The sequence below is a fragment of the Tribolium castaneum genome, chromosome 8 (assembly GCF_031307605.1).
Source record: "Tribolium castaneum strain GA2 chromosome 8, icTriCast1.1, whole genome shotgun sequence".
NCBI classification, from domain to species: Eukaryota; Metazoa; Arthropoda; class Insecta; order Coleoptera; family Tenebrionidae; genus Tribolium; species Tribolium castaneum.
Genome location: NC_087401.1, coordinates 12,440,639 through 12,462,684, shown reverse-complemented (window position 1 = coordinate 12,462,684; position 22,046 = coordinate 12,440,639). Strand labels below are relative to the sequence as shown.

Here is a 22,046-nt window from a genome sequence, read left to right as displayed (position 1 = left end):
ATAATCCGACTGGGGCACCACCTGGTGTACACACCTGGCAATTTTACTGTTTACGTTTGGTTGTACTTTATCAAGGTCATCAGTTATATAATTTCTATTTTTGCTTTTTTTATCTTTTAAATATGTTAAACAAATGTAGGGTGTGTTTAGGTTTTAGCGAGAACATGAAACATGTAACACACGGAGATCCCTTGGCGACAATGTACACATCTCTAACGAAGTTTGAGGTTAGCATGGTTTTTGGCAAAATGATGAATTAAAACCTACAAGTTGGGCTTTCAGTGGATTAGGGATGAAAACATCGCGTCTAGTTTGTGCCCCGAATGCGAAACCACTCTGGAAAAGTGTCACACTTTTTTGGAAAAATGCAAAAAAAGCCATGCGATTTTATTGAAAGAAATTGAAGAAAAAAGTGAAATTAAAGAAGAAGAGAACGATTTTGATGATGAGAGTGAAAGTGAGGGCAAAAACAAATCACACCTCGAACAAATTTCGGTGGAAGAGGTCGAAAAAGCGATTTTCGAGTACCAGGAGAGACAGAAAGGGGGCACTTATACGTGCATTGTTTGCAACTATGTCTTAATCTCGCTTAGGGCTCTTTCAGGCCACATGTCAATGAAACACAAGTATTTTTGTATCAATTTATTATCGCAATTTTATTAAAAAATTGTAGAGATGTGCGCGCTAATTGGTGTCATATCTGTAACCAAACATTTGACAATTTGGCGGAACATAACCATAGACTACTTGAATCGTGTCCATTTTGTGAGAAAACAATTGCAAAAAAATATTTCGTAGAGCACTTGAAAGCACACGCTGGTGGGTTATTATTACTTTCAAAACTATAAAAAATGGCAACGTCGCATTTCACCAAATTATTTATTAAAAATTATGCAACGAGCGTAAGCGAGTTGCATATGTAGACACCCGAGAATTTTAAACGTTTTCACATAAATGTTATTCAATTTTTTTAATTAATAATTAATTTTAATTATTTAATTTTTTATTTTTTTGTAATTTTTTATTTTTTTAAGAATTAATTTTTTTCAATTATTTTTTAAGTAAGATTGATTCAATTTTAAAATAGTTATTAATAATTCGAGTACGAAAAAAAAGTTTGAGGGCTGTCGTTATGCAACGAGCGTAAGCGAGTTGCATATCTAGACACCCGAGAACTTTAAGCGTGTTCACATAAATGTTATTCAATTTTTTTTTTGTTGGAACATTTTAATTTAAATCACGTTGCTATGGGTGCTATAATCTAGGATTTAGATATTAACAAGAAGGCTTAAAATGTTAGCAACAAAAAATTGCTATTAATAATTAGATCTCTCATTGAAAGTGTAATTTACATTAGCCATTATTTTATTAGAGAAAATGTGACGTTGGCGTTTTCATAGTTTTGAAACAGCTAATAATGTTATTACACCATCGTTTGTTTGTTTTTCATGTTTTGTATTTTTTTAGGGATTAGAACGATTCAGTGTTGTTTTTGTACCAATAAATTTGCCACATATTCAGCCTTGCAGTGGCATTATAGCACAAAACACTCGGATGAAATGAAAAATGACATGTAAGTTGGCTGTGAGTACAGTGACATCAAAAAAGAATGACACCCCTAAAACAATATTTTAATATTGTCTAAGCTAACTAGGGAGTTTGTTTAAAATTTGACCTAAAAGGTCTTAGTAGCTTTTACTATACGGCCTGGTTGGTAGGGCTCGCATTCTTTTTAGTCGTGACTGTACCTGTCAAATTATAAATGGCTTGTTTTAGAGCCACAACTAAGCGAAAATTTTGCCAAATATGTAATAAAAGAGTGAGAAGTCTCCCGAGACATAACAGCCAATTACACGAAAAAACCAGTGCCCCCAAAACCCACATTTGTCATTTTTGTACAAAAGAATTAAAGTGAGTATATTAACTGTTTCAAAACTATAGACATGCCCAGGTCGCATTTTTTGTAAAAGTTAGTTGTTATAAAGTGTTCATGCATTATTTTATATTTTTATAAACTTTATTAAAAAAAAAAATAATTGGGTTAAATGCGACGTTGCCGTTTTTATAGTTTTGAGTTTTAACATATTTCGCAAAATAATTATTATAGGACTGAATCAGGGCTGAAAACCCACTTGAAACTGCACAAATCGGACGGCCGCCATACATGTAGCTACTGTGGGAAGCCCCACAGAGACAGGGCTACTATGATCCAACACGAGCGGACACATACGGGCGAAAAACCGTTCATTTGTTCCGTGTGCGGAAAAGTAATGTTTCCGTATTGTGTGAATTTTCGAATAATTTGAAAAGTTGTTTAGGGTTTTGCCCAAAGCAGTGGCTTAAACACCCACATGAAGTTGCATACAGGGCGTCCAGAGGCGTGCCATATTTGCGAGAAGCGATTTTGTAGGCCGTCAGAGCTTAAGTTACATTTGCGAAAACATGCAGGTGGTTATTAGGTTAACAACGTAAAGTTTATTTTTTGTGTTTTTTATTGAAGGCGAAAAGCCGTTTTTGTGCACCGAGTGCGGTAAAGCGTTCAAGCAGAAGAGCCATCTGACGGAACATATGAATGCTGCGCATAGTGACGTCAGGCCTTTTGAATGTCATTACTGTCACAAGGCGTTTAAGTTAAAATCGTTGCTAACTTCGCATCTACAAAGGCATTCTGGTTAATTAAGTCACTGTGTTTTTTTTTTCATGAAAAAAATTTACGTTGTAGGTTATAAACCGTTTCAGTGTGAGTCGTGCTCTTATGCCTGTTTTACACAATACAGATTGCAACAACACATGAAGCAACATAACAAGGAAGTAAAAAGAGAAATAGGATATGTGTGTCCAGTGTGTGAGAAGGGCTTTAGCAGCCAAGCCATGTTTAATACGCATGTGACGTCAGCACATAACGCCATATTGTAATATAATAAGATATATTTTTGTATTTAAACAAATAAACCTTGAAAATAATAATTGTAGTTTGATTTTCTCCCAAATCATGAATAATTTATTGTTTCATTGAGAGATCTAATCATTTTTGTCAACCTCATTAAAAAAAAAAATTTGGTACGCGTTTGCGACGTTGGCATTTCCATAGTTTTGAAACAGAGACTACATATTTTATATTTTTTCATGATGGTTACAAATTTGAAATAAGTCGTGGCAAGTTTTTTTTATATTTTGTCTGTCATTAGTAAAAGAATTTCCAATAAATCAGTACTGTCAATAGTTTTTTTTATTACATAAAAAATAGCAAATGACATAAATAGTTGTTACAAATTTTCCAATGTCTGTATTTAACAATTTTTGTATTCAAACAAACAAAATAAAGATGTATATTTACTATGGATCATTTTTTATTACCAAATGACAAATTCAAAATTCTGATTGTTCACCCGAAAAGTTTGTTATTATTGGAGATTTTGCACACCGACGACACTCTGGAACTTAGAGACAGGAAAGTTCATAAAATTTTCTTAGATTAAGTTTGAAGAAAACCGATTTTCTTGAACTTTTGAAAATTTAGATTTAATAATTTTTTTATATCAATTTACCAGATAAAAATTGGTACCAACCTCTCCATTAAAAAAAAAATACTATTTACGGTAATGCCAACATGACGGCTCTTTGGAATTTGATTATAAAAAATAAACTTTATTTAATAAGAGATATTCTCTGTTTCAAAACAATGACGCATTTTCTCTCAAACTGAGTTATAATAAACTAATCAAACACTTCAAAAAATTAATAGCTAATGTAATTATAGTTTCAATAAGAGTTCTAATCATTAATAATTATTTTTGACTTTTATCAATCTTATTTAAAAAAATCATTCGGTAAAATACAACGTGTTAGCAGTTTCAAAACTATAAAAATGCCAACGTCGCATTTGCTCTCAAATTAGCAGTTTTAAATTGCGAGGTTGGTGTTTTTATAGCTTTGAAACAGCTAATAGCCATTTCCGTAGTTGCGTAGTTTTGAAACAGAGAGTATAGTAGATTCAAAAAATATATATAAATATTTTTTATTGTACAATGTGTTTTTAAATGATTCTCATCTAGTTAACTTGGAAATTAGTTTACATTTAAATAAAATTGTGCTGCTCTGTTCAATTGTTTAATAAGTCTTCAAACTGTCACTTGTACAATTAAAAAAGTGTCAATTAATTAAATTTAATAATTCCGTTGTAATGCAATTAAATTGTTAGACTTCGCAAGAAAACACTTTTATTATCGAAGACTTAATAAATTTTTGGTGTCTAAATGCATGTCATTAGTTCTACAAAGCGGCATTTCTGTTTTTTTCATGAGAAATTCACAGTCGACTAGATGAGAATCATTTAAAAACACAATGTATTTTTGGTCACTTGTGATTTTTGTAATTACGTTGGGTGTTCCCAATTTGAAACCTTAATATGGCAACTCTTGGTCTTTTTTTTAAATTACTGAAAAGATAAACAAGCAATCATTTTGGATTTTAATTTTCCAAAAAAAAAAACAAAAACAACAAATCTATAGTTTTATAGTTTTGAAACAGCTAATATAACCATAATAAAAGTAAAAACAAGAAATTTTGTGTTTTTTTTCGTCATCAAAATAAAACAGAGTGCAGTACGGCTTAGTACAAAGTGTTTGAAAATGATTGTTTATCAAATTGACTATGCTACTCAAATTCAATGTGCCACTTCGTCCAAATGATTTTTGTAATTTATCAGACAAATTAGCTTTTGGCTTTTTGGCATTTTTCGAAAAAGTTGTTTCAAGTGTAGGGTTTTATATTTCCGTCATTTTTGTTGTGCATTCACAATTGAAATTAAGCGGCACATCACGTTCAAATTTCAAAGGTGACTTGACGAACAATCATTTTTGCACACATTGTATTTTTCAATTTTTTTGTATTAACTGTTGCACAAGTTCGACGAATTTAATTTTGGTATTTTTAAATAAATTATTAATAAAGCCAAATTTTTCCTATTTTTTCGTTTATTTTGTAATTAACTCTATCACAAATTACTGCGTTGAGCAAAATTTTTATAAATAATATCGGAGCGATAAGGTATTTTTCGTGCACTAAAAATAGCTTTGCTTGCATTTGGTGCATTTTTCCCTCAATCGTCTAAAACTTCCTTATCCTCAAACTTCAAAACACACTAATTGACCACCTTATCACGATCAGATAACCCAGCAAAACCAAACATAAATAATAATGTTTTGACCAAATCTTCGACAATATTGCCTTCGACTCGGTACCAAACACCACTTCCACGCTCCCATTGGTCGCATGAGGGTACCCATAAAAGAAAATAAAAGAAGTGATAGGAAGGACAGAGACAGTCGTCTCGATGTAAAAAAGCCAACTTGTTGATGATACGGCCCATAGTTTGACCCGAACCAGAACCAAATTGACTTCCAGATAACTAACAGTGATGGCGTTCTCCGTGCTAAGAAGTGTTGTAAAGTGCACCAGGAGTGTGTGTGCCCTAAAGCCGCCCAAAAATGTGGTAAGTTGGGGCAATTAACGGGTAATTAGTTACAGGCTGTTTTATTTCCATTTTCGAAACGGTTTTAATTACTGGCCTGCAAGTTGGGGTCACTCGCGTGCATCTCGCTGCATTGTTGTATTTACAAACAACGCACGATTCGGCGTGTTTATCAATTTTTATCGGGTTTTTTGGTGTCAATGATTCAATATTGATCGTTGGTGGGCACGTGCCCACTTTTGGGGAAAAAGGGAAAGTACAAACTACCACAAACAGGTAAATATTTGGATGGTTTCGAGGTCAAGGCTCTCCTGGACTGATGCCTGCATTTATTGTTATTTAAATGGGTCATTTTCCCAAATGCGTTTAGATAAATTTGGGAGGAAGTGGCACCGGAAGCAGGTGATACACTTGGATTCGTTTGAGTTTATATATTATTTTCATTAATTAATACATGAAAATAGAATTTATTCTCGCCACAAGTACAAGTAGCGTTATGTTGATTTTTATGTTACGAGAAGTAACGCATGCACGAGTGTTTTTGAAATTATTGAAGTGGTTTGGTCGAGTGTTGACCTTTAAGTCTTACAATATTAATATTTTTGAGGAAATCAGTGTACAAAATAAAGAGAACCGGAGGAAACTTTGGGAAAAACAAGAAAAATAATTTTTCCCTCTTGGAGAAATCAAAAAATTGATTTTAAGAAATGATTGCCGGTTCACTATTTTTTCCCACAGACAAAAGTTTTTTTGATAAGATTTGTTTTTTTTTATTAAACCAGTTCGTTGGTCTGCTCAAAATTATTCACCTAAATAAAAACGAACCAATGCCAAAATATTTTGGAAAAACTAGAAAATTCATTAAAGGTTTGAGAAAAGATTATTGGTTCACTATTTTTTTTACAACTCAAGGCCCTTTTGACAATCACTATTTCTGATAAAAAGCAGAATAACTGTACAAATGATTCGTCGAATAACAAGCTAGAAATGAGCATCTGACAAAATATTTCAAGAAGACCAAAAAATTGATTAAAATCTTACGGAGTTAATTTCGTTTCACTGTTATTTTTAAATCGAAAGCCCTTTGGAAAGCTTAAGCTGAATAAAAAAAGTGAGATGAGCCAAACACAAAATACTTTGAGGAAACAAAAAAATATTAAGATTTTTAGGAATTTTTGTCAATTCACTCTTTTTTCGCAAACGAAAGCTCTTTAAAAAAGCTTTGTTTTCCAAAAAAAATCAGTAAAATTCTACAGATGATTCGTTAAAAAATAATTCGTCTAGAAACGAACCTTTGACAAAATATTTTAAGAAGACCAAAAAATTGATTAAGGCTTTACAGAGTTATTGTCGATTCACTATTATTTTGAAATCGAAAGCCCTTTGGAAGGCTTAAGCTTTGTTTTTGGCAAAAAACAGTAAAACTTACGTATGATATGAAAAAAAAAGCTCTGAAGTAAGACAATGACAAAATATTTTTAGAAAACCAAAAAATATACTTAGTCTTTTGGGAGTTATTGTCAATTCACCATTTTTCGCAAACGAAAGCTCTTTAAAAAAGCTTTGTTCTCCGAAAAAATCAGTAAAATTCTACGAATGATTCTCTGAAAAATAATTCGCTAGAAACAAGCCAGTGCTAAAATAGTTTGAGAAAACAAAAAAATTATTAAAACTTTATAAATTGATTTGTGGTTCACTATTTGCAGTCGAAAGCCCTTTGTTTTCTGCAAAAATAATAAAAATTGTACGAATGTTTCGCCAAAAAATAATTTGTTTAGAAACGAGCCTATCATAAAATATGCTAAAAAGACCAACAAAAAAAAGATTAAGGCCTTAAGAAGTTATGTCAATTCACCAATTTTTTGAGATTGAAAGCCCTTTGGATAAGCTTTGTTTTTGGGGAAAATCAGTAAAACTTGACGGATGATTCGCTAAAAAAAATTCGTCTAAAATGAGCCAATGACAAACTATTTTGAGTAAAGCGAAAAATGTATTAAGGCCTTTAAGAGCTATTGTCAATTCATTATTTTTGATCAATCGAAGGCCCTTTAAGTAAACTTTGTTTTCTGCAAAATTCAGGGAAATTCGCTGAAAAATAATTCGTTTAGAAACGAGCCAAAGCCAAAATATTTTGGGAAAACTAGAAAATTCATTAATGGTTTAAGAAAACATTATAGGGCCTTTTTGACAATCATTATTTCTGGCAAAAATCAGAAAAAAAGTACGAATGATTTGTCAAAAAACAATTCGTCTAGAAACAAGCCTATGAGAAAATATTTTAAGAAGACCAAAAAAAATTGATTAAGGCCTTACGGAGTTATTTTCCATTTACTATTCCTTTGAAATGGAAAGCCCTTTCGAAGGCTTAAGCTTTGTTTTCGGCAAAAATCAGTAAAAGTTGATGTATGATTCAAAAAAAAAAAGATATGAAATAAGCCAATGACAAAATATTTTCAGAAAACCAAAAAATTTATTAGGATTGTTAGAAGTCACTGTCAATTCACTATTTTTCCCAGTCGAAATCTCTTTGAAAAGTATTCGTTTTTCGAAAAAATCAGGAAAATCCTTCAGACGATTCGCCAAAAAATAATTTGTCTAGAAAAGAGCCTATGACAAAATATGTTAAAAAAAAAAAAAATTGATTAAGGCCTTAAGAAGTTATTGTCAACCATTTTTTCGAGATCAAAAGCCCTTTGGATAAGCTTTGTTTTCGGGAAGAATCTCCAAAAAATAATTGGTCTAGACACAAGCCAATGTCAAAATATTTTCAAAAAAAAATTCATGAACGTCCTAAGAGCCATTGTTGGTTAATTATTTTTTCGCAATCCAGTACCTTTTACAGAATCTATGCTTTTTGTAAAAATCAGATGATTCGCTAAAAAATGAAAATAAGAAATGAAAAAAAATATATAAAAAAATAAAAATGATTGTCGGTTTATAATTTTTTTTACAAATGGAGTTAAAATAAGTTGATTTCCAACATTTCATCAGTTCAAAAGACGTCAAGTTGCTTTGAAAAATACTTATTTTGACCAAAAAATTACAACTTATACGCACCAGTTTTGTTGAAACCCTTCATTTCCAACGATTTATTAAAAAAATAATAACCTCTTTAATAATTCCTCTTAAAACAAAAAAGCACTACACAGTTGTGAAATGGCTAGAATTGCCTTATTTTACAAAAAATAAACGATTTTCTTCAAATAAACTAATTTCCGAAGATTTTAGCCCGAAAGCGTATAGATTGTGTTTATTCCTTTATTCTTTTGTAGGCTAATATTTGCCGATGTGCCACCCCCTTAGCCGCCACCATCCGCCTCCACTCGAACCTCCAAGCGCCCGCAGGGGTGGACCATGCCCAAAAAATCAAAAGTAAAAACATATACAGCTCATCGGAATCCGACAGCGATTTAGAACCGCCAGGACACCGAGTAATTTTTTTCCCAACCCGCAAAAAAATTATATTAACTTTATATCACAGGGAGAAACACAATTCTGGCGCCGCAAAATCCGCACTTTCCACGGAATCCTCGACGTGAACAAAGACGGCGTCATCTCCTACGACGATTTCAAACTACTCGCTGAAAGATTCATCGAACTGGGCCACTTGAGCGAGAAACACACTCACGAGTTCCGCAATTTGCTTAAAGTTTGTAGAAAAAAATAAGTATGCAACTCGCGATAACCCAATTTGCAGGACTTGTGGGAGAAGCGCTGGGGGCCCATCAACCCCTACAACCTCGTCACCGTCGAGCAGTTCCTCGAGGACATGCACCACGTGATCAACGATAAGCACCTGGTGCGGAGGGCGCACTCCTTCCTGCCCTATCTCTTCCGCGCCCTTGATAAAGACCAGTCGGGCGAGATCTCCGAAGACGAGTTTAAATTATTTTTCCAATGTTTGGGTCTTCAGGAGGAGGATGCCATTTTGGCTTTTCGCAGCATGGACGAAGATGGCGACGGAGTGGTGACGATGAAGGAGTTTGTCAAACATGGACGCGAGTTTTTAATTACGGAAGATGAGAATAAAATCAGCAAATACTTTTTCGGGCCTTTGATGGAGCACTGATTTGAAACGAGACAAGTGGCGCGATCTCGAGACGATGCTCGGAACGGGAGAGTTGACAAGGGGGCCGCCAGAGGGCCGAAATCAATATTTTAAAACTTATTAGGAATGTAACAATAAATACGTAATAAAACAATTTTTTATTTTGTCGTCTTGTTTCATTCGTATTTATGCTAAATTTTGTCGAAACGAGCGCAAAAACCACGTTACACGTTGAAAAGTATTTAAAAAGTACAGATAACATAAACGAAAAATATAACAAAGTACAGACAAATACGTTATCACCTATGATAACTACCTATTTTCACAAAATTATGCCAAAAGACTTAAATAAAAATTATCGGTGTCTTTTAATAGTAAATTGCTTATAAATTATTATTTAAACCATGTATTACTGTAACGTCTCGAAGATTACGTATGTGTGCAAAATTTCAGGTAGTTCGGATAACTGGACCTTTTGCAAAATATTAAACAAACAGCAAGTTACATAAAATCTTTAAGCAGCTTTAATGAAAAAAATACCAAATTTAGTCCCAAAACTACCAATTAAACCACCAAATATTCACTAAAATGCATTTATAAAATGTTGTCTTAACAATATCAAAAATCACTAAACTAAGCGTAAAATAGTGTTATTTCACCCAGTTTTGAGTGATTTAAACCTTTTTTGGAAAATTTTGATGAAACAAGTCGAAAAGCATTTAAAAAGGGCAGGTAACACAAAAAAATAAAAAACATATCAAAGTAGAAACAAATAATTTGTTATTATCTACTTTCAAGAATTCAACCTAATCCAGAAACTAACTTTCTTCGCCAGATTTTGCCAAAAGACTCAAATAAAAAATACAGGAAGAGTCTGCTATTAGTTTATTTTTACTGTATTAATTACTACTGTTTAAAACAAATTTTAATTGCTTATGAAATTTTTTCTGCTCTAACCAATCGGTGTATTTCAGTCGGGCGCCGAGTTATTGATAATTGCTTCAACAAAGGTTAATTGTTTAATGTCAAATTTCCGCTATGTCGCGGAAATTACGTGTGTATGCAAAATTTCAGCATATTCGGATAGCTCTCAAAATTGAGAAAACAGCAAGTTAAATAAAAGTTAAAACACTGAATAAAACCACCAATTTACTCAAAAACGCGTTTATGAAATTTTGTCAGACGAACTTAGAAGTCACCAAATTACGCCTAAATTACGTTATTTCACCCAATTTCTTGTCAAATAATTTTTTTCGAACAAAAAATTCAGTTTTTTGCAAGTCGAAAAGTATTTAAAATGGGAAAAAGGAAAGGTAATGTAAACACAAGAATAAAACAATATTTTATTCATCCATATATTCTTTATTTATTTCTTCATAGCCTACTTCCGCATGTTCAACCAAAGTCATTTCTGAACCAGAGAAATCCACTTTTCCACCAAATTTTACTAAAAGACTCAAAAAAATACAGGGAGAGTTTACTAAAAGTATATTTTTACAGGATCTTAAAAATTAATAATTATACAAAAATGAGCGTTTGCTATTAATTTCTTTATTCTATTTTCTCAGGAGAATTTTTTTTCACTGAAATAAATATTTTTTTTATTATTCTATTCTCACTGAAAGAAACGATGCTGTCCAAAAATTATCGCTATACTCAAAAAACTAAGTCTCTTTCGTTCTGTAGTACATTTTGTAGTTTTCGTTTAATTTTAGTCAATAAATTTCATCTCGGAGATTAAAACATTTATCTTTGTCACTGTGGGAGTCGTTTAACTCTTACAACACCCAGTAGATTTTTTTGGTGTTGATTTCATATTCGTATTTCAGTTAGTTATTGTAATGTTGCAAAAATTACGTAGGTATGCAAAATTTCAATTCATCCGGATAACTCTGAAATTTGACAACAAAACAAGTTAAATAAAACTTAAAAAAACTGTGATAAAACCACAAAATTTCCCTAAAAAATTCCCAACCAAAACATGACTAGTTCAAATTGAGCCGTTCCTTGTACGTGTACCTTCTTGATCACTCCTGAAACTCTAAAAATCGAGTTTGCTCCACAAACACCCTGTAAATTTTTTTTTGCTCTAACCAATGGTGTCTTTGTATTTCAGTTAGGAGCCGAGATATTCATAATAATAGTTTAACCTTAATATTAGGGTAATGTTGCAAAAATTACGTAGGTATGCAAAATTTCACTTCGTTCGGATAACTCTGAAATTTGACAACAAAACAAGTTAAATAAAACTTCAAAAAAAGTGAATAAAACCACGAAATAATTGCAAAATTTTATTAGAAAATTTTCATACAAAACATGATTACTTCAAATTGAGCCTTTCCTTGTACTTGACCACTCCGGAAACTCCAAAAATCGAGTTTGCTCCACAAACACCCAGTAGATTTTTTTCCTCTAACTAGTGGCGTTTGTTTCATCTTCGTATTTCAGTTAGGAGCCGAGATATTAATAATAATTGTTTAACCTTAATATTATTGTAATGTTGCGAAAATTACGTAGGTATGCAAAATTTCACTTCGTTCGGATAACTCTGAAATTTGACAACAAAACAAGTTAAATAAAACTTCAAAAAAAGTGAATAAAACCACGAAATAATTGCAAAATTTTATTAGAAAATTTTCATACAAAACATGATTACTTCAAATTGAGCCTTTCCTTGTACTTGACCACACCTGAAACTCCAAAAATCGAGTTTGCTCCACAAACACCCAGTAGATTTTTTTCCACTAACTAGTGGCGTTTGTTTCATCTTCGTATTTCAGTTAGGAGCCGAGATATTCATAATAATAGTTTAACCTTAATATTATTGAAATGTTGCGAAAATTACGTAGGTATGCAAAATTTCAGTTCGTTCGGATAACTCTGAAATTTGACAACAAAACAAGTTAAATAAAACTTCAAAAAAGTGAATAAAACCACGAAATAATTGCAAAATTTTATTAGACAATTTTCATACAAAACATGATTACTTCAAATTGAGTCGTTTCTTGTACTTGAGCACTCCGGAAACTCCAAAAATCGAGTTTGCTCCACAAACACCCAGTAGATTTTTTTCCTCTAACTAGTGGCGTTTGTTTCTTCGTATTTCAGTTAGGAGCCGAGATATTCATAATAATAGTTTAACCTTAATATTATTGAAATGTTGCGAAAATTACGTAGGTATGCAAAATTTCAGTTCGTTCGGATAACTCTGAAATTTGACTACAAAACAAGTTAAATAAAACAAAAAAATGTGAATAAACCAGGAAATATTCGCAAAATTTTATTAAAAAAATTTCATACAAAACATGATTACTTCAAATTGAGCCGTTCCTTGTGCTTGACCACTCCTGAAATCCCAAAAATTGAGTTTGCTCCACAAACACCCTGTAGATTTGTTGTTTTAACCACTGGCGTTTGTTTCATCTTCGTATTTCAGATAGGAGCCCAGACATTGATAATAATTGTTTAACCTTAATATTATTGTAACGTAAGTATGCAAGATTTCAGTTCGTTCGGATAACTCTGAAACTTGATAACAAAACAAGTTAAATAAAACCTAGAAAAATGTGAATAAAACGACAAAATATTAGCAAAATTTAATTAAAAAATTCCCACACAAAACAAAATTACTTCAAATTGAGCCGCTCCTTGTACTCGTTTATCTCCTTGACCATTTCCGCGATTTTTTCGCTCCTGAAACCCCAAAAATTAAGTTCGCCCCACAAAATCCAGCACTTACGTTTTCTTCAAGTTATCCTTAATCGTGAGTGAGTGCGTCTCGCTCAAAGCCGGCACCTTCTTCTCCTCCTGTGCCTTCCAATTCGCGATTTGTATCTTCTGGTAGTTCATCTTCATCTTCAACTTCTCGATTGACTTCTTGTACTTCTCGATCTTCTCCATGTACTGCTCCAGCTCCTTCAAGTACTCCTTCTCGGCATCGGACGGCTCGGCCTTCTTCTGACTCACCAAAACCAGCATCTTCTCACACCTCTTCATAATCACGTCATGCTTGTCCTTGATATCTTCGTACTTCTCGGCCAAACTCTCAGCCTTCGCCTGAACTTGGTGTTTCTCGTTGTTCATTCGCTGGATTTGCTTCAACTGGAACTCCATCATCACTTGGAGCACTTTGGCCCTTTTTTCGATTTCCTCCCGAGCGCGGGTGTGGTTCTCGAACGACTCGCGGAAGAATTTGGACGCTCTTTGAAGCAACTCGTGACAGTCCTTTTGGCTGTGTTTGCCGTCACCTCCCAGCTTCAAAATCGGCTGATTTGAGCTCCGTTTCAACAATCTTTCAACAACGACATCGACCGGCTCACGCAACATTTTTTTTAAAGGAGAAGTCGCCTCGTCCTTGACACCCTCACGGGGTAAATCCCCGATTTGGGGCAACACTTCGGCCGTTAAAATCCCCAGCGTGACCAAATTCCCATCGGCTAAAATCGCAATCAAGGAAGTGGGCTCGTAATACAGGGAAAAACCTATAACCGGGTTCGTTTTTTCCGAATTTGAAGTTTTGGTACAAACTAGATATTCGGCCTTGCTTTCGCAATTGAAAATTTCATCGAGCGCTTGCTCCTCTACGAATTTTACGTTAGATAGGGGCAAGGATACCGCTCAAGGTCACTCACCATTTTGCCCATTTACGTACTCTTGGAGGTCTTTAACACAGCCAACTGTGACCAAATGGACACCGGCCGAGTGTGTGGCGCAAAAGCGCCCAGATTTCGACTCATCTTTGTGCAAAAAAATCGGACAAGTGTAGCTATTGTCATCGGTTGTGGTCGAAAGTCCCAGCTCGAGTTCAATACTTTCAAAACAAAGCAATTCTCTAGTTTCGTGGTCTAGTGGTAGCACAATCGAATGGAGGATTGTACCGTTCGAGTTGGCTATGCAGACCACTTCCGGATTGGTGTTCAAACAAATGATAGCGCATGCTTCCATCCGGGGATTCCCCTCGGGGGTGTTTTGCGGAAGCGGGCCTTTAACCGCCCATTTGGCCCTAAAAAGGTGACTTGACTGATTGTGGGGAGGTCAGGTCAAGTCACTTACTTTGGCTCGAGCGGGACGGTGACACTGTAGACACTTCCATCCCCTCTTAAAACAAAAACCGGCCATTGTAACTCCTGTGTTTCGTCATTGGTCGGTGATTTCGTGATTTCCGGTTGGCCGAAATCGAAATCAACGCCGACTTCGCCGAACGCGGCCAAGAACGACGTTTTCGTTCCGGGGAAAACCCCAATCGGTGTTTCCCCGATTGTGACCTTCGACACACTTACCGCACTCCGGTTCTCAATGTTATAGAGCCTGAAAAATTCAATTGGTTTGTGTGGTTTTTACGGTTTTTTGTACCGAAGTGTGTTGTCGGAGGTGAGGGCCACGATGTGCGTGTTCCGGGGACTCCCCGGATGGAAGCGGACTTGTCGGACTTGGACGACGTCGCTGCAGATAAGTAGGCGTTCGTCGAGCGTGTGCGTTCTGCAAAAGAAAATTCGTCGTAACAAAAGTCGCATATTAATTATGCGACCGTAAGCTTCTAATAAATGTCCGGACGGTAATGAAAAGAAATTCTAATTAGGAAAATAAGAGTCGACGGTGGTTAAACTAGAGGATTTATGATTTTTATTCCCGCCGTTCGCTCGAAATGGTAATGCGACATGTTTTTACATCAGCGGTAATGGATAAGTTGGGTTAAGTGTCGGAGAAAACTTCTCAGATTTTGTGCCGATATAAATACGGTTTCGAGCGCGGGACAGGGACGGATTTCGACGAGAAAGAACAAAAGATCAACTGTGACACTTGATTTTTACAGATTATTTTCTAGCATTATTTCTGTGATTTTTTATAGATTTTTTCTTAAGATTCCTTTCTAAAGCCGTTTCTAGATGTGAAATCTGGACTCTTCTTTAGGGAATTTTATAAATTTATCTCTAGATTCATTTGTACGAGTAAATTCTTCCCTAAATTTTTTTTTTTGAAAATAATTTGTAGACTAAATTTTAGCATTATTTCCGTGTTCTTCTATATTTTTCCTAAAATTCTTTTCAAAAGTTATTTTTAGATGTGAAATCTGGACTCTTTTATAGAATTTTATAAATTTATCTCTAGATTCATTTATAAATTCTTCTGTAAATTTTTCTTTGAAAATAATTTGTAGACTATTTTTTAGGATTATTTTCGTGTTCTTCTACAGATTTTTTTAAATTCTATTCAAAAGTCAGTTCTAGATGTGAAATCTGGACTCTTCTTAATAGAATTTTATAAATTTACCTCTAGATTTATTTATAAATTCTTCCCTAAATGTTTCTTTGAAAATAATTTGTAGACTATATTTTAGTATTATTTCCGTGTTCTTCTATAGATTATTCTTAAAATTAAAAGTCAGTTCTAGATGTAAAATCCAGACTCTTCTTTATAGAATTTCATATATTTATCTCTAGATTCATTTATAAATTCTTCCCTAAATTTTTTTTGAAAATAATTTGTAGACTATATTTTAGCATTATTTCCGTGTTCTTCTATAGATTTTTCCTAAATTCTATTCAAAAGTCAGTTCTAGATTTAAAATCCAGACTCTTCTTTATAGAATTTCATATATTTATCTCTAGATTCATTTATAAATTCTTCCCTAAATTTTTTTTGAAAATAATTTGTAGACTATATTTTAGCATTATTTCCGTGTTCTTCTATAGATTTTTCCTAAATTCTATTCAAAAGTCAGTTCTAGATTTAAAATCCAGACTCTTCTTTATAGAATTTCATATATTTATCTCTAGATTCATTTATAAATTCTTCCCTAAATTTTTTTTGAAAATAATTTGTAGACTATATTTTAGCATTATTTCCGTGTTCTTCTATAGATTTTTCCTAAATTCTATTCAAAAGTCATTTCTAGATGTGAAATCTGGACTCTTCTTTATAGAATCTTATAAATTTATCTCTAGATTCATTTATAAATTCTTCCCTAAATTTTTTTTGAAAATAATTTGTAGACTATATTTTAGCATTATTTCCGTGTTCTTCTATAGAATTTTCCTAAATTCTATTCAAAAGTCATTTCTAGATGTGAAATCTGAACTCTTCTTTATAGAATCTTATAAATTTATCTCTAGATTCATTTATAAATTCTTCCCTAAATTTTTTTTGAAAATAATTTGTAGACTATATTTTAGCATTATTTCCGTGTTCTTCTATAGATTTTTCCTAAATTCTATTCAAAAGTCATTTCTAGATGTGAAATCTGGACTCTTCTTTATAGAATCTTATAAATTTATCTCTAGATTCATTTATAAATTCTTCCCTAAATTTTTTTTGAAAATAATTTGTAGACTATATTTTAGCATTATTTCCGTGTTCTTCTATAGATTTTTCCTAAATTCTATTCAAAAGTCATTTCTAGATGTGAAATCTGGACTCTTCTTTATAGAATCTTATAAATTTATCTCTAGATTCATTTATAAATTCTTCCCTAAATTTTTTTTGAAAATAATTTGTAGACTATATTTTAGCATTATTTCCGTGTTCTTCTATAGATTTTTCCTAAATTCTATTCAAAAGTCATTTCTAGATGTGAAATCTGGACTCTTCTTTATAGAATCTTATAAATTTATCTCTAGATTCATTTATAAATTCTTCCCTAAATTTTTTTTGAAAATAATTTGTAGACTATATTTTAGCATTATTTCCGTGTTCTTCTATAGATTTTTCCTAAATTCTATTCAAAAGTCATTTCTAGATGTGAAATCTGGACTCTTCTTTATAGAATCTTATAAATTTATCTCTAGATTCATTTATAAATTCTTCCCTAAATTTTTTTTGAAAATAATTTGTAGACTATATTTTAGCATTATTTCCGTGTTCTTCTATAGATTTTTCCTAAATTCTATTCAAAAGTCATTTCTAGATGTGAAATCTGGACTCTTCTTTATAGAATCTTATAAATTTATCTCTAGATTCATTTATAAATTCTTCCCTAAATTTTTTTTGAAAATAATTTGTAGACTATATTTTAGCATTATTTCCGTGTTCTTCTATAGATTTTTCCAAAATTCTATTCAAAAGTCATTTCTAGATGTGAAATCTGGACTCTTCTTGATAGAATTTTATAAATTTACCTGTAGATTTATTTATAAATTCTTCCCTAAATTTTTCTTTTCTAGATAAAAAGTCTAAACTCTTCTTTGGAATAATTTATAAATTCACCTCTAGATTAACTGATAAATCTAGCTTTAGATTCGTTAACAAATTCTTCTCCTAGAAAGATTGTAGACAAACACTTCTACATATTCTCCAAATTCTCTTTTAGATTCCACTCTATGTCTTCTCGAAATTATTCCATAATTCGTTTATTTTTCCAGATTATTTTTAGCATTGTTTCTGTACACATTTTTAGATTTTTCTTATGATTCTTTTCTAAAGCCATTTCAAAATGTGAAGTCTGGACTTCACTTTATAAAGTATTTTATTAGATTGGTTTATTAATTCTTTAAATTTTTCATTTGACATATTTTATTTTCTACAAAAAATTATTATTATAAACACTTTCTACATTATCGAAAACTTACTTTTACGTCTTTACAAAGTTCTTAGATAGTTTCGTTTAAAAATTTTCCGGATTGTTTTTCTACTTTTTTTTAGATTATTAATTAAATTCTTCCTTGATTTTTTTCTAAAACCGTTTTGAGATCTCAAATTTAGACACATTTTGAAATAATAATTGATAAATCTATTCGCTTATAGATTCTTCTTCCAGAAAGATTCTGGATGGTACACAAAATTATTTTATAAATATTTCTTCTACATATTCTCCAAATTTTCTTTTAGATTCCACTCTGCGTCTTCTCAAAATTCTTCCATAGATTCGTTTATTTTTCCAGATTATTTTTGTACACTTTACTAATTTTTTTAAGATTATCTAAATCCATCTTTCGATTTTTTTACAAATTTTTCCTTAGATTCTTCTCTGGAATTATTTTGTGAACTGTATAGAAAAATATTTCATATTCTTCTAGATTGTAGCTGCTATTTTTCCAAACTCAATTATTAATGGCTTCATTTAGAATTCTTCTAGATTATTCTTTAGCATTGTTTAAATAAATATAGTTGACTCATTCCAAAAATGTACTTTCTCCCACAGTATCCTTACAGTTATCAACAAAATATTGGAATAATATTCTATCAAAATTCTGCTGGTATATGTTTTCGAATACGAGTCTAAAAGTTCACCAAATATTCTTAAAATTCACCAACTTGGCAAAAGCTTCGTTTCGAAAAACCTACATTTTACATTATAAGGTTAATTTAAAGAATTTATTGCTCGAAAGAGGGATAATAATTGTACCAGTGGCTTAATAAAGCATTTTACGCCCTTGTTGTGATTTATGTCGCATTGGGCGCGGGCGTGTGTATTTGTGTGATAAAAATTTACGGTAGCAGTCAAAAAGTCGGTTGTATATCAGGTGATAAAGTTAACGATTGTGGATGGGTTAAGGGAGTTGAACTGAAATGGTTAAAGTTGTTCGGGATTAGAAGTACAGCGCTTCAAGTGCAATTATTGGGATTATAATATTTGTTTTAATGCGCCATTAAAAGAAACGTCTGGTAGTTTGAAGGTAGACAATAATTCCGTGGTGCGTTTTATTTATTCGAAGACCGGCTCGCACACGTTGAATAATAAGTGACCGTAAGGGTTCGAGCGCTGGAAGAATTATAGGGAAAGAGTGAAGGGTTGCCGGACTTTTAATAATTCCTACAGGCGAGACATTATCTTTTGGCTTTATTAGAGCGAGCGAGGCCACGAGTGTCGTTTGCATTTTGCCGATTCCGAACCCTTTCGGCCTCCCTCTTGGACGCCGCCCCCTTCACTCATCCCCCGAAAATTTTTATACCTGATGTCGGTATTTTGTTGTGTTTTCGAAGCGGCTTAATATCTCTCCCTCGTGAAAAATCACGTAGAATCCTAGATGCAAATTTAATGTACCATTATTCACCCTTTTAAGGAGGATCGGGGGGCTGATTTTTGATTGGGGAATTTTCGACGGCGCGCCGAATACGGAAAAGATTTATTGACTTTGACAACGGCGGTCAGTATGGAATGGAAGGGTTGTGTCCGAGGGTTTTTTGTTAGGAGGGCTGATCGATTCGGGTTCTTTGCCGGCGTGCTTGAGGGGAGAAAAGGCCCAACTCAAACAGATGCATATTCAAGGAAGCCCCAATTAAGCGAATTTACAAAAATTTTGCCAACTTCTACTTTTATTAAAAGTACGATCATTGTAAAAAAATAGACGCAAAAAAAATGAAAATACCAATAATGACAATTTCTTTAACGATTGGAGCTTTATTACATTTATTATCATACGAGTTTTAGTGGGAAAATACGGGGTTATTCAAAACTCTCGAATGGTGATAGAAGACGTTCAGCTAAGCACAATTTTTTTTCAATCAACTTAATTTTTATATATTTTTTAATTTGTTTTCCTTAGCAACGATATCGATGGTTGTCCTTTTGTTTCCTATGGTGTAGAATTTAATTTATTGTTGAATTTGCAAGTTTTTTTAAGTGTTTTTCACATCATATGACGTTTATTGGTTTATTGGTTTATTTTTTCAGCTGGTATCTGTTAAATGTTGTAGGAGCTGTCTAACAAAAGTCAAAAAAATATTATCTAAAACACCAAAAACTTGAGCTAGATCTTGTGAAAGAAAGCTCAAAAAATTTATGTAATAGGTACTTTTAATTTGATGTTCTTTAACACTTCCCGAGAGGTTGTCTGACACTTTTAAATCACCCTGTAGAATGCAACACCACATACTGTATACTTATGTGTACAAAAAAAAAACAAAAAAAAACAGTTATTTTAATACATAGTATGTCTTTTCTGCTTACTAATTATTTTTGGTTTCATGCTTATTAACTAATTTTTTCTTCTTCTTTCATTTTTTCTAACTTTACTATCAAGCTTCGACACTTTTATCTTTTTTATCACTTTCTTCAACTTTCTATATCTTTTCTTCCACTAGAAAACCCACCAATACGGTTTTTATATTTGGCCTAAGCATTCACATATTTTCAGGCCTTCTTTCGCCTAATTATACAGTCAGCATTTTTTTAGAGCCTACATTAGAATTTTTTTACTTCTAATATGGCTAGAGCTTTAAAATTGTGTATATGATTTAAATCAACAATTCTAAGTTCAACTAAATTACTTTTAAATGACTGAACTCTCGGAACGATGACAAATTGAAAATTTTAAATAGTAAAACAATTTTTAATGCCTTTTAACCTGACTAAAATGTACCCTAAGATTTTTTTTTATGATCATCTTCAAAAAATCATAGCAATTTGACTATTTGACAAGACCGACAATTGCCGATAGAAGTCTTTGATTCTTCGGTTATCAAATGCAAAAACAATTATTTATTTACCGCAAAGAATTCAAAGGATGTGATATTTTATTAAATAAACCCTTAACAAAAAAAGTGACATGTGTCAAAAAGTATGACAGATACGTACCAACAACTTGGGTAAATTTTACTCAGTTTGAGAAGAAGAATTCACAAATGCAATAAAAATGTTGGATTACTATTTAAAATTTCAAAGTTGGCGCCAATTTGTTGTAGTTCCACACGCCCAGCGATTTTGAAAATAACTTATTTGAATTTAGAATGGTCGATTTGTATCGTATACAAAATTTTAAAGCTCTAGCGGCCGGTTTATAGAAGCGTCATTAATTTAATCCTCGATTAAATGCATGATTAACTGATCACGTGACCAAATTGAAACAATTTGGTTGGTACATTCGCGTAGTTAACTTCTAACAACGAATTAAGATTTAATGAAACTTTTTATAAACCAACCCTTGCTCTATTAGAAGTAAAAAAGTTTCTAATGTAGGACTTAAAAAAATCACCCTGTACAATTGTCAGCCTTTTAACTTTTATACAAAAAATGAGTTATATTATTCAATATATCTATCGGTACTGTTATTTTAGTTATTGTCATTTTTGCTCAGCGACTATTTCATCAGAAGGAATAGATAATCGGATTTATTCTTTGTCCTTTTTAACTCTGATTTTTTTCTTTAACATCTTTCTTCATTTTTTTTCATAATAAAATATTTTTTCTTTTCAGCATTCCTCTTTTCTTGCCTTCCATTTTTAACCGAATTAATTTAACCGTCTTTCCCTTTTTTTAAACAAATCCTTTTTTGTGTCATTCATTATGTAAATTTTTCTCAAAATTTTTATTATAAGCATTGTAACAAATTTTTATGTAAAACATAAAAAAATGTGTCACCTACTCGTAAATATAAAATTTCTTTTTTGAAATCATTTTATTTCGACAAAATAAATTTAGGATACAGAGCGTATTATCCATTTTTTGGGCCATTCTAGTTTGAGCTTGCAGATTTTGATCAAGTTATAGTTTTTTGACGCTTTAGGTGGACATGGCAGTTTTGCGACCTCCTCGCGAACTAAACACATAACCGTCTGAGTTTTCCTCCGGCATTATTCCGGTAAACCGTC

The 22,046-nt window shown here is 32.4% G+C and overlaps 3 protein-coding genes across 4 annotated transcripts in view; 2 read left to right on the top strand and 1 right to left on the bottom strand.

The window, feature by feature from the left end:
* Positions 1-2,964, top strand: LOC658436 (zinc finger protein OZF). 2 transcript variants are annotated; one of them, XM_008196676.3, is made up of 9 exons: positions 1-227; positions 283-626; positions 674-819; positions 1,468-1,573; positions 1,777-1,911; positions 2,108-2,267; positions 2,319-2,448; positions 2,501-2,671; positions 2,740-2,964. In XM_008196676.3, exons 1-9 carry the CDS (start codon positions 123-125, stop codon positions 2,742-2,744), a joined length of 1,302 nt encoding a protein of 433 aa, XP_008194898.1. In that variant the 5' UTR covers positions 1-122; the 3' UTR covers positions 2,745-2,964. The 2 variants fall into 2 exon arrangements, with proteins under 2 accessions (XP_008194898.1, XP_008194896.1); XM_008196674.3 differs by having other exon boundaries at positions 3-227; positions 2,723-2,964.
* A 2,324-nt stretch (positions 2,965-5,288) lies between these two features.
* Positions 5,289-9,686, top strand: CBP (sarcoplasmic calcium-binding protein). The gene is made up of 4 exons (XM_964891.4): positions 5,289-5,494; positions 8,746-8,904; positions 8,955-9,122; positions 9,171-9,686. Exons 1-4 carry the CDS (start codon positions 5,420-5,422, stop codon positions 9,540-9,542), a joined length of 774 nt encoding a protein of 257 aa, XP_969984.1. The 5' UTR covers positions 5,289-5,419; the 3' UTR covers positions 9,543-9,686.
* Positions 9,687-11,799: 2,113 nt separating this feature from the next.
* The window catches only part of mbo (members only), a 67,332-nt gene continuing 57,085 nt past the window's right edge, over positions 11,800-22,046 (bottom strand). Inside the window, exons 3-8 of the mRNA XM_001809235.4 lie at positions 14,874-14,999; positions 14,574-14,828; positions 14,153-14,523; positions 13,261-14,101; positions 13,152-13,214; positions 11,800-13,049 (exon numbers count right to left, since the gene is read on the bottom strand). Of these exons, the coding sequence (XP_001809287.2) occupies positions 13,025-13,049; positions 13,152-13,214; positions 13,261-14,101; positions 14,153-14,523; positions 14,574-14,828; positions 14,874-14,999 (1,681 nt within the window). The 3' untranslated portion in view covers positions 11,800-13,024. The remainder of the gene's footprint in view (positions 13,050-13,151; positions 13,215-13,260; positions 14,102-14,152; positions 14,524-14,573; positions 14,829-14,873; positions 15,000-22,046) is intronic.